The sequence below is a fragment of the Stegodyphus dumicola genome, chromosome 8, assembly GCF_044657685.1.
Source record: "Stegodyphus dumicola isolate Sdum_Otavi_A_Nest chromosome 8, ASM4465768v1".
NCBI lineage: Eukaryota > Metazoa > Arthropoda > Arachnida > Araneae > Eresidae > Stegodyphus > Stegodyphus dumicola.
In genome coordinates this window covers 137219714-137233491 of record NC_140775.1, presented here as the reverse complement: position 1 = coordinate 137233491, position 13778 = coordinate 137219714, and the positions used below count along the sequence as shown (strand labels likewise).

Below are 13778 nucleotides of genomic sequence, written 5' to 3'. Positions count from 1 at the left end.
TCAGAATGCACTAGCGAAGTAAAGCACTGGTTTTACATAATTTCTGAGTAAGCTATTTGTACGAATTGAAATAATTCTTGCATTTAAACTTGTATTCCAAATTAAGATTTAACTTGAAATTAGATAATTACTGAGAGAATTAGATTTTTGTAGCGTAGTTTACGCGAGATGAGATCACTTGGGGTTACGTGATACGAACCGGCGAATCAGTATGCTGAACCACAAAAGCATACTAAATTCTTAAATTAATATCTTTTTAAAAATTTAGTGACTTTATTTATTGGTTTTTTACAAAATTTTAAACCATATTAAAATGTTTATGCCTTCAAAATAAAAAATTCTTAGAACTAATATTGGTTAACATTTTTTATGTGTATACTGTATGTTGTTAACAATAAAGTCTGCTTGGCGAGATTTATGCTGGCGAAATGGAAAAGTACCAAAAAAAATTTTGTTTTTTTAACTTACTATATATTATATGTAATATTGCAATTATGTATTGTGTTGATATTCTGTTGTTTCGAGGGAAAAAAATTGTAAACTTTAATTTATAAAAATATAAATTAAAGTTTATCTGCAGGGAAAGAGGTAATATATTGTTATTTAACAAATAACTATATTTATTATTGAAGTGGCAACGCCATATTTGTATGATGTAACCGTTTCTCAGCAATGTAAGAAATTGTTTAAAATTTAGATTCTGAAAGTTTCACCAGCTAGTAGATGTATGAAAAATTTTAACTCAAAGAGTGTATTCAAATTATCTATCTCTGCAAACTAAAAATAAAATTTATGTCTTACTAAGAAGACCATCTGTTATTTTGTCAATTACTGCAAAATACATTACAATACATTTAACATTATGCTAATTACATTTTCTTATTTTTAAATTTAATGCAGTAGATGTCCTTTTAACTTGTTAGTATGGTGTCGGACCCTAGGTCAGATGACAGTTAAAGCAATAATAAGACCATTCAAAGCAAGTTATATGGAATACAATAAACATTACTGGTTTCCATACGAACCTAAAAAATATGTGTGTGCAGAGCAGAAAAGAAAATATCAAGTACTAAACACACACATTTAACACTGTATTTTGTCATCTAAATAACTGTTTAATACATCTTTTAAAATACACATTTAAAAAAGAAAATGTATTCTAAAAGGAATCGATTTTCTTAAATATAATTTTTTTGTGCCTACTGCTTTTTCTAACAGCAAAATCACTTAATATCTTTAAGAACATTGGATTCTTTCTGCTGCTCAGTATACAACATTGCCAGCTTCAATAAATGCTGCTTTTGTTCTAATCAGTTCACCTTTACCAGCAACTCCTGAATGATTTCATTGTCATGATTTCATCATTGCCATTTTTGAACCAGACATCACTTTCAATGTGCATTTGGTCAGTTTTCAGAAATCAGTAGGCAGAGTGGAATGCCTTCATAATCAGGCCACATCTTTATGCAGGGTGGCCACAATGTAAGAAAACAGAAACCTTCTCATATGGTTGACCTCAGCCTTCTAAAGATCAATTTCTAATTTGAAAATGGCAACACTTATGTTAAGGTACCACTATGCAATCCTGTTTTCATTTGCATTATTGATTAAGCAAATGATGAAATAAATCCACAGCATCTTCTGGCAGAATCACTTTACTTGTACAAAGCTATGAACACTTTTATTTCAAGAACATTTTTATATAAAGAAGCCTGAACTTTTATTAAAAAATTATACACTTTTACAAAGATGCCAATTAAGAAACTTCTTCCTTTAAATTATTTTTTTTAATACTGTCACATTTAGTATTCCTTGTGAACAATCTTGTTCCAAGGTTAGACTAATATTTCGTAAGCAACTTGACCTCATCTTTGTCATCATTTTAGAAATCAGTCCTACAAAATTCATAACCTATTACGTACATATGCTACGATATTTTCTTTTATTTATAAAAGCAACAACTAAGATTGTAGTTTTCTTAATAAAATTTTATTCTAATATCCCAAAATAATCAACAAATTTTGTATTTGTTCTTTCTATCATAACAATACTTGTCATTAAAAAAATATGCTTTAACTTCTGAAAGATGAGAACTAAGGAAAGTAATGCAAAACACAATTCTTCAGCAGAAAAAAATTGCAGTTTCTTAATTTTACATAAAATGTCTTAATTACTATGAACAAATTAATTATGCTTTATAATAAATTATCATATTAATAAGCATAAATATTTGAAATCCACCATAAATATTTAAAAAAATACTGAAAGCTTTCCTTAACAACCACCTTCCACACACCATCTTGATAAAAGTGACCAACCTGTGTGTGGGTATAAAGCAAACATTGATAGTGAACATACTCAAAGTCAGACATTTCTACATAACATTAAAATCATGTGAAAGATGGCCTTCTTAAAGAAGTCTGTATTAATTTTAATATAAATGCTGTCCTGTATGTAATTATAAACATCTAAATATCCATCTGAATTTGCTTAAATTCATATATTTAAAATGCTTAAAAATGATATATTTTATGAATATTAGTTTTGGTTTCTTTATCCACATAATTTAAAAACTGCAAAATTTTACACAACGATATCATTACCTGTAAATTTTAAACTGCTATCATAAAACACCTTAAAGAGCCTAAAATTATTTTTTTTTGAAATTCTTATCTTTTAAAATGCTTAAAAATGCAACAAATTAAGCACAGTGAAGAGGATTATAATAGTCATTCAGTATTAGTCAACGGAGTCACATTTGGGTAAAATTATTCTCTATTTCGGAAATTGAATAAAACCAAAAGATGACAGCATCATTTTGGAAGATCAGCAACACTGAAATAATGAAGTCACATCAATGCACATCTTCTTCAGAGAACCACAACATTTTTCTAGTTCATTTTAATCAACACAAAAGCTCTGTTACCTTTACAAAAGTTTAAATTTCTTTATGCTAATTACGAGCTAAGGTGTGGGTAACTTTATGCAAATTTATACCTTTTCATAAAGATACTTGCACTTTTGTGAAAGTGATATAATTCTGGATGAAGGTGCCCTAGATTTATTTCATTTCCTGCTTAATCCATTTAAAGCAGAAGAAAATCATACCTGCAAAGTTGTGACCTGTGAAGAAAGTGCTTGAATTCTCACAAAGGCTGCTTTTTTCCAATTAGAAACCAATCTTCATTATCATGTAGGCACTTTTATGTCAGGCTACCCTTTGGCTACTATCACACATCCGTTTGTTTCGGAAGCACAACTGTTTGGAACAATTTTTCTGCTTTGTCACAACAGCCAATCACCACAGATCCTTTTGGTGTTAACACAAAGGAAACTTGTTCTCCATTACAACCAAGCTGAGAGCTAATTGTTTGAAAATAAACAACTTGTAATTTTTTTCGAAAGGAAGGAAAAAATCATGCTTCTTTCTTTCAGTAGTAAACAAGGCAGAAAAATTGTCCGAAACAGTTGTTCGTGTGAAACAAATGTGTGTGTGATATTGGCCTTATGAAGAAATCTGTCTTTTCAAACAGCCACTGACTACAAAGGTGTAGGAACCTTTATAACAAGGCACTGTTATAAAGGTTACTTTATAAGGTATTTCTCCCACTTTCCTAGCATGCCTTCATGGTGTAGTGGTTCTGAACGCTGGGCCGGTATTCCAGAGTTCATCAAAATTTGATAAAATGCAGATTAAGACATTCTTTAAGGACTTAGCCATCTTTTCACTAATGCTGTATCATTTAACTGAAAAGTTTTAAGTCCATTCAATTGCTTGTTCTACATCTGGCAAAAGATTTCATTAAAAATTAACAAAATGCAGATTGAAACATTTCTCCATAGGTTTTAGCCATCAGGTAAATAATGCTATATCATTTAACTAGAGTGTTTAAGTCAGTATGTTTAACCATGTTTGAGTAGTGTCACTCAAAAGTGATTAAACATGCTAATGTCAATGAGCTATCCAATTAGAAAATTAATTATGTGAAATAATAAGAACTTGTAAATAATCACACATCAGATGTATGCCATAAAAGTCAACTGGAAGAAAAAGATCTTATGACTAAAAAAATATTGAAATGAGAAAAATAAATTTCTATCTCCCATTTTCTGGTTCCATTAAATTTTACATTACTCAGATGAATTTCATATAGTTAACGTATTATTACAAAAAAGGTAAAAAATTCTGTGACTGTAAAAACGTAATTATAACTTCTAAAAGAAATTTTAAAATAATAAATAGTTATGCAAAAAGTAGGATTGCGGTCGTGCTCTAAGTACTAAAAACTATAAAAACTTACTGTTTATGAAAAATAAAAATCATATTCTTCATAATTACATTCTTTTTTCTTTAGTAGTAACACAACTATTACAAATAATTTACAAAACACAGAAATTCATACAATTTATTAAAATCTGTTAGCACTTCTTGGTTCTATTCATTTGAGGTATTCATTTGATAATGAGGAGAAATAGGCCTAACAAGTTTTAAAAATCAACAAAATAGACAATAAATAGAGAAAATTTATATTTAATACAAAGATACAATACTACAGATTGATGTGAATGCAAAATAGTATAAATAATTAAAAAATTTAAATTAACAAATGAATGTCTAATTGTTAGAAGCAACAGATTAATTTACAAAAATCAGAATGCAAACACTATTGCCAGAAAATATTTTTATTGCTTAAATCTAATTAAAGCATGTATCATATAACGAGACCTAGACAAAGACAAATAACTGTAAATAAATGTACTTTCAAGTAATAGAAACTTTATTTATTATGTTTCATTTCAAGATGAGAACTGAAAAAGAAAGGAACTTAAAATTAGTTTCAAATTTAAAAAGGAAAAATTAATTCAGACTAATGTTTGCATAAAAAGAGAAAACAAACTTAATTATTTAATATATTACACTACCAATTTGTTTGTTTGTTTGTTTTTTTTTTTCTTCCAAAGTAGACAGCCATCTCAAAATTCATAATATAATTTAGTTGTAAAAACACACCAAATAATGGAGGGACTACTTTTTCAGGAGTTATGCTGCAAAACAACCAAACAGGGGCATGAACATTCCGAGTGGGGTAATTTAAAGTGTTAAGTTATTTAATCTCTGTTATGTACAGTTAAGTGGCTCGAGATATTGATCTCAATAAAGCACTGTCTAGGATGTGAAGCCTTGATCAGAGCATTCCAAATCCTTTAGAATAGTTGATAGCTTTTAAAAGTCTCTCTTCTAATTTTTCTTTTGTACCATACTCTGGAAGTAGCAAAACATTGAAACATGTATGAGCTGTAGGCAACCTAAAAAGGGAAAAAGTACTCAGTATTATTGATCTAAATGAATAATCAATATTAATTTTTAAAATGAGTCAAAATTGTATCTCTCCAAAATACAATCAATGTTTTCAGAACACAAGTTTAACTCTTTAAAACCCAAAGCCTTCACTAACCTGTATGTTAAAATACCAAACCGTCCGAAATGGTTTTCGAGAATCACAGCAATTTCCTCCCCTCCCCATCCATTAACACAGAAAGAAGAGTGAAGATTTCAAATGACATCCTTTCTACTTCTAACAAATAAAGATAAGACACCACACAAAAAAATCCTTCTAGGATAAGCTGTCTGCAATAAACTGATACAATGCAATTGGGGAAACTGCATCTGCTACTGCATACCTTAAGGAAGGGAAGAAAACAACATCGGAATTTCGGACATTTGGGGTGGTTTTGGTCGTTTGAATGAAGGGTCGTCTAGGCCAATATGGTCTTCAAAGAGTTAATCACTTTGACTATCTTACCATGAATATTTAACTTATTATACTTGTATATAACTTTATACAGTTCTAGTTAATTTACTTGGCCTGTGTTACTAGAACTTTATAGTGGCACCTGAACTAAAAGGTGATGGATGATGATGGTGATTTTTCTTCACTATCATCCACTACCAAGATTTGACCATAATCCCCACTTGCCCTTTAAAAGAAGGTGTATATAACATATTTTTCCCTCCTTTCTGCATGCTTTCATGGTGTAATGGTAGCTCACTTGGCATGTATTTGAGAGGTCTAGGTTCGAGTCCCGACGAGGTCATTGCTTCTTTCTTCATGTCTCTTGCTTCAAAATAACCTAGACTCTACAACTTTAAGTACATCAATGATGCTAATAATGCATGCAGCTCATCAAATTAAAGTACACACTTAAATGAATTAAAGTAAAGAATATATTTAGTAAGTGGTCCTTAACAAACAGCCATGATACAGAAATATCAAAAGCCTTAAATTATTTCATTCACCTCAATAAATTAATGCATTCACCAGCTTTTATCAAATTATGTATCAGTGCTATGAAAAGAAAGTGGGCAGTTTTCTTATGAATGAACTACTGCATACTGATTACAAAGGAAAATCAAAGTGAACAGAAAAATTGATAACATTTCGAATAACAGCTTTATCAATATTGATTCTTTTACATAAGTACTGATGAAGCATGATATTACTTCAAGAATTCAATTCACAATGTTCAGTATCATATCATTCACTAGAATAAACACAGAGATTTTATAGAATAATATATCAGTAAGGTTCCATCTCTTTCATTGTAGCTGTTTTGAAGTCATTTAAAAAAGGCGAGGGCGGTTTTTGAAAAAAAAAAAAAAAAAACGGCTTGATACCTTAAGTCATAAAATTTGCACAAATGTATTTCTTTACAAGGTACATGTTTTGCTGATAATACGAACAGGTTTCCTTATTCCAGTTTACCTATTCACCCAGCGAAGATCATACGAAAACTACTTAATTTGAATGCAGATCATATGATACCACATCATTTCTGCTTATTGTATGTCAAAGCTTTCTCTTCATCACATTATAACTTGTACATATAAATACTGAATTAGGATGCTTCCACTTCATCCTTCTTTCAGTTGCAAAATTGCACAGATTCTCCAGAAGTTCAATTTACAAGTCATTTTCTCACCTATCAATAAAATTCATGGTTTGATTATTATGGATTCCATTTCTGACTTTAATTCTTGGGGAACTTACAGCAAATTGTCAGTGTGGTTTGAGATATATCCAGCAAACTAAAAGAGAGTTAAAGTGTTGTATCAAAGAACATGAATCTTACTTATGCAAGAAAAGACGAAATTAACAAGCTTTTGATAGCTAATCATAATTAGAAATTTAATCATAACTTTATCTTTGGGTCTGAAAAAATTATTCAAAATATTTCTTCAGTTGGCAAATTGTATTTTTTTTAAAGCTCTTCGCATTCACAAATGTTATTTTTTTAGATTTTCGCATTTTAAAATTCGGCATCTTTTTTTTGAGCGATAATAACGCCGAATGTGGTTTATGGATTTTTTGTTATAGTGAATTGCCACAGCTATTTTTAACCTCAAATTTCAAATAAAATTTTATGGAGAATTAATTATATGAAATTTTTTCCCTCAATGATATGTAATAAATATTTATTAATACTATATGAAAAGCTATTTTTTAAATTATATTAAATTATATTTTAATATATATAAATAAATATTTTAATTATATTAAAATATTGAAATTTCTCTCTTTCTTCCTTTTTTTAAAAAATATTTATTTGTAAGAGTAAATTTTTATCTTTGGCATTGTATCGTCTGCTAACTTTGCTTAAATCGAATTGTCTAACACTGAAAACTTTCGTTTGATATTTATTTGAATTTTATGAATATATTTTATGACATTAACTGCATAATTTATTTCTAAACAAGCTGTTGCTCATGAAGTGGCTGAAAGAGCGGCTGATACTATCATCCATATTTTTAAAGCGCAGTATATTTTTATAGAAACATAAGATTTAAAACAATCATTTTTATAAAAGTCAAATTATGATATAAACAGACAACTCTCTAGAGATCTAATTAATGGAAGTTCAATGGTTATGTAGAAATTATCTGCAGCTACTTAATGGCTGGATAAGTCAGCAGGTTCTGTGGAAAAGTAAGAATAATTATATAAACGACACCCAACATTCTGGTTTCAATTAACAACGAGGGTACAATGTTTATTAAATGAATTTAAGAAGTTTTTAAACATAAAAAATCAACTCATTTTTTTATCCTAAAATGTATTTTTACACGTAACGTTATTTTCATTATATCCTTAAAATTCTAATTTAGAATGTAATTGTCAAGAACTGAATTCAAATCATCAGTAATATAAAAAGTAATTATTACGGTTATTAATGCAGTCAGAAATCGTTAATCCGGACACCCATAATCCGGAATGATCTATAATCCGGACCTAAAAGCTACTAACTTTCTGCGCACTTTTACGCATACACATATGCATGTGCCCATAAAACGTTTACGCATGCACGTTTAATGTATAACGGACGGTATAAGCTAAGCTAAAATTATCTAATTATCTATTTCAGTTAATGTTGCAGATTGCGTTGTTCCTTAATCTTCGAATTGGATACGGCTTATTATTTTTTGAAGACTGTTAGAGCAATTTTATAAAGGTAAGCTTGAACTTTCAATTATGTCAAAAAGAATTTCAGATTCTGGAGATGCCAAAGGATCTACAAAGCGAAAGCATGTTTCGATGGCCATCAAACTAAAAAGTGGAATTGCTGCAAAAAATGGATAAAGGCATATCCTTTGTTTCTCTAACCCCATTCTGAAATCTGTTTATCAATTTAACGCTGCTCTGCTGGGGGGAGGGAAGACGCGGCACGCAATAAACTGGAAGTTGATCTGTCAGCACTATCCTTATCTTCAGGGCAGACGCTTTTATTTTATTCACCTTATAATTCCTTACTAAATGTAGTATTTCATCTCGATATATTCCGTCTTTGATATGATTTAAATCAAATTCATCGTCATTATAAATATCACGAGTACACATCAAATAGTTTTCTGGTTGCAATTTTCTAATTTCGACTATGCATAATGTATGCTTTACAGATCGCTAATTTGTAATTTTTGAAGACTGAATTCGGCCCCAAAACATGAAGATACTGATTCAAAACGCTTTCAATCGATTTGGGCCAAATAAATCCCTCATGTTATATACCTAGTTCCATTGGTGTGGAATGACAGCTAGTTTCAAAACTGAACCATTTTTCTCTGAAGAGCAGTCGACAGCTGGACCACTGTGATTACAGCTCGCTTAGAGTCAATGTTACAATGTTTTGTTACACATGAACTGCAGTAATGTGGCATTTTAGATACTACGATTTTTATGCAGGGCTGGGTCTCACCTCACGTGTGTCGCACAGTTACTTAGGCAACATTTCACGAATGAACGTCTTATAGGTCGACACTTTCCCTCTTCCCACCAGACCTACCTCAACCACTGTGACTTTTGGCTATGAGATTATCTCAAAAGCACTGTTTATGGTGATAATCTAAACAATTTGGCAGAAATGAAAAATGTGATACATCGACATGCCCGTAACATTCCTCCTGATGTGCTAAGAGCTGCTGATGAGAATGCAGTAACAGGATTTAACTTGCTTTCGGAAAATGCTGGACGCTACATTGAACATGCTTTGTTACACGTTTCGAAAACGATTAAACACATTCCATATCCGTTAAGTTCTTTTGCATTATGTCATCTTAATATAAATCAAGAATTAAACTGCATTATTATAATTATTTCGTATGTACTTGTACTATTTATTAAAATTTACATCATTACTACATTGCTGCTTCATTTACTATTAAGAGTGCAAGTCTAATTAACATTTATTGTTTGTCATTCAAATTATTATTCTACATGTAATATTTCAATCCATTTCTTTATCAGTGTCACTACTAATGCTTTCGCAAGTATGTAGGTAAAAAGGTTACCAAACTTCTCTTTACTTATGTCCCTCAGCAACATGTTATCCTCTGTTCCATCAAGAACATTCATCAAGTAGCACTTTCTTGAATGATCTATAGAGTAGATCCCTTAGGGATCTCGATCACTGAATGTTGAAAATCCTTTAAGTAGCGACACAGGCATTTACTTTTTAATTTTGCTTGTAAGTATCAATATATCATTCTCTGAAGCTAGGAAAACCTTCATACCACTCACGCACTGATACATATGATCTTGGATGGTTTGATGACCGTACATGCACTGATACACATAACTTTGAATGATTTGATTATAGATACATCGAGAGATTGACTTGCCATTCTTCCTGGAATAATCACAAGTCTCATTGCCTAGAAGACAAAATTCCTTTCTCTTCAATGTTTTTGCAATATATGACCCCTGAACAAATTCAAAACTAGAATGCTAGGCTGGCTCAGAAAACCTCTACTTTTTTTTTATTTTATTATTATTATTATTTAGGTCAATAGATTAAGAACTTTTCAGTTTCATATTTTAATCTAAAACTAGCATGTTGGATTTGTTAAAAAAAACTCTAGGTTGAGTTTTAGTATGCAGTTCACCCAACCGTAAAAAAATTTTTGGGTAACCCACACATTTTCTTACGTTTTGAGAAAATTCCATTTTTCAGCACAGTTTTTCCATTCATTTATCAGCTATACAGAGTACAATTTAAACCCTATAAAGACCGTATGAACAGCTTTCCCTTCTTTTCTGTTTGTACTTCACTTCTGAAAACAGACCACTTCTTTATTTTATTACATTGCAAGTGCAACCAAAAAGGATTATGTGTTTCCTCTTTTTTTCCTATAGTTGTCATAACAATTGGTGTTCAATTTCAGCAACTCTACAGTATGTTAGAAGATAACTTTCTGGCAGCTAAGATGTATGCTTTATTTAACAGAATATTTGTAATCTTATATCTGCAGCACCTATAAACACTAATCAAAATTGTATCTAGTTAACATTTAGTACATCAGTAACATGACAAATAAAAAATTTCTTCTTTGAAATAAATAAACATTTTGTTATATTTTAAACTAATAATATACAGCAACACTATACATATTCTGTATGAAATGTAGTTGAATCTTAAGCTGCACCATAATTTCCATCCATCTAATATCTCACAAAAGATGTGCCTTGCATTTGAAAAAACTGATACCTGTTTTCCTTAATTAAATAAGGGCAAAAATATATTTCTAATTATCTATATAAACATATAAAATTTTAAAAACTTTGTATGAACATGCACCTCCAAATTCATCATATTTTTCACACTGCATTTCATACACTTTTGATTTGTTTCACAAATAGCAATTTCTTGCAAATGTTTTTATAAGCTGCACTCATCAAGCCAGACATATATAACAAGCAATTCCGGTAAAACAAATATCACACGTATACATATCTTACCTGTCTGAATCTGGACCATGCCGAGCTATGACTAATTTGAGCTTGCTGAGCCCACCAACAGGAACCCTGTCACTACCTGTAGTAAATTGAAGAAGTTTTCTTTTCTGCTCTAGGCTAAATTCGTGAACTAATTCCCAAAACCATCTAGATAATTGAAAAATATTAATAAAATGTATATGACCATAATACTACTACACATTTAACTGACAGAAATTTTTTCCTTTTAAACAATAATAATAAAAAGATTTTTACCTAATTATGGGAGTATCAGATAGATAGCCTCCATCATATTCTGTAGCTTCTTCAAGGGCATTAAAATCAAAATTCTAAATTGTGAAATTACATCCAATTAATATAATCCATACATAATAAAACAAGAGAGTAACAAGAATTTCATATTGCACGGATTTCTAAATGTCAGCAATATATTTTTGCTGTTAGTGAATAAACTAATTATAGTTGCATACAAATCCATATCATAATTTGGTACTATTCCGTTAGAGCGGCATCAGTTAAAAATGTGTCCTTTTTTTGGCACCAATTGTTGTCCAGTATAAAATTATGAATAACAATATTCAAAAGACTAAAAAAAGATTACTTCTGTAAAAAGAAAATTGTTTCTAATTTCATAATTCTTGAAAGTAAATTTTTCTTTTTAATTTTTTAATCTAGAGTGTTCGACACATAAATAGAAAATAACAAAACGAAATTTAATTTAAACATGAGGCATAAAATGACAAATATCATTCAATATTATAGAAAAAAATTCAGTTTTTGTATATAACAGACACCACATAAATTCAACCATATATGACTCTAAGTGGTGGCGAGCAGTGCCCCAGTGAAATTTATTTCTCCAATTAGCACTGCCCCACAATCGCTCCACAGTTTGGGTCCAACAACCAGTTTCAAGGTCTACAAAACTATAACTGTGATTTGCAGCAAAAAGTTCATTTCTTAATTCCTCTTTCTTATATCCTTTCTAGCAGTCTGAAAATATTATACTGCCATCTGCAATGTTTTCCTGGATGGCAGCCTTCAATGTTGTAGCACAAGGATTGGGAACGGTAACCAAAAAACACCTTTGCTTTCCAAGCATAAACCCTCAAATACCCATTGTTCTAGAAGAACATATCCAATGTTGTTTTTTCTTTTTGTGAAAAAACTTCCTCTGTTTCTACGATTTTGTTGGCGCCATGAATTTTATTTCTTTTACAAGACATCAAACTATTTGCAGACACCTCCCTCAAGCAGTTATTTCAATCTGTTACGTAGAAGGAGAAAAAAAAAAAAAAAAAAAAAAAAAAAACCCTACTAAAACTAAACTAAACTCAGTACATACATAATCAAAACTTTTAAATCTAAGAGACATCAAAGAAAGATATCCATCCTCCCTGGTGTTTTGGTAGAAACACGATTATTTATCAAACCCAAAATTCGAAAAATGGCATTTCCACAACAAAATCTTTAACACACTATCTCTCACTAAATTAAAACTAATTTAGATCTCCAACCTGGAAACACATAAATTTCAATACAAAATCTAGAGATAGCCTTAAACCCTTAACACTTCAAATAACACTCAGATCTCTTTAAAACACCAGGGAAAGATACAATCTCACTATTGAGAAGTCTGCTCATCAAATCAAAATAAAATCAGTAAACCGATCGTATAGTCACCATCACTAAAACTGTTTTTCTACTACCGCAATATGAATACCCAGGTTCGAATAAAGTAACCATGTTTCCGTAAGGAACCACATGGGTGACCTAAAGTAGACCACAATTACTACACGAAAGAAACATACAATAATAAAAATAATAAACACATTTATTGAACATTCCCACACATTATAATTTAAGATAGCTGGCCAGACTACCCCTACAAAATCTTTTAAAGTTATTCATAGTTTTTTTTTTTCATATCAATCTCATATTTAACATTAATCCATTAATACAAAAATCATAGTGAAACACGTCACAGTTCTTAATCATTTTAAACAGGAACTCAAGAAGATTAAACTCATTTAAAAAAACTAATTTAGAATAAATCATATTGAACATAGCACTTAAATATTAAAACAAAGATTCACTTCCTCCAAATTGGTTCAATTAACTTCTGACTATTAAACAGTAATAAAAAACTACCTTCTCGGCTAGAAATTTAGTAACTGCAAATTTCAATTTTTATCTACTTAACATGACAGCTCTTGCTTTAGTATTAAACATTTCCAAATTTAAAAGATTAATTATCAAAAGGAAAACACCAATCAAAATATAAAGTCACTCACGAAATCCGCATACTGATCTGAGAGACACAGGGAGCTGCCCGGATCCAGCCACAAATTGCCAAAACAATAACTGCCAATCTTCATCGTTGTTTTCCGGAACCAGACTTTTTTCATAGTTCCAGCACTAACCTCCGTCAAGCAGCATTTGAACTCAATCAACTTCCCGATTTCGAAGCTCCACTGAAGATAAGAGAAGGAG

General features: G+C 30.4%; 1 protein-coding gene across 1 annotated transcript in view; it reads right to left on the bottom strand.

The window, feature by feature from the left end:
- Positions 1-1967: 1967 nt before the first annotated feature.
- The window catches only part of Ube3a (ubiquitin protein ligase E3A), a 91975-nt gene continuing 80164 nt past the window's right edge, over positions 1968-13778 (bottom strand). The window contains exons 8-10 of the mRNA XM_085822466.1: positions 11541-11614; positions 11289-11432; positions 1968-5307 (exon numbers count right to left, since the gene is read on the bottom strand). Of these exons, the coding sequence (XP_085678592.1) occupies positions 5187-5307; positions 11289-11432; positions 11541-11614 (339 nt within the window). The 3' untranslated portion in view covers positions 1968-5186. The remainder of the gene's footprint in view (positions 5308-11288; positions 11433-11540; positions 11615-13778) is intronic.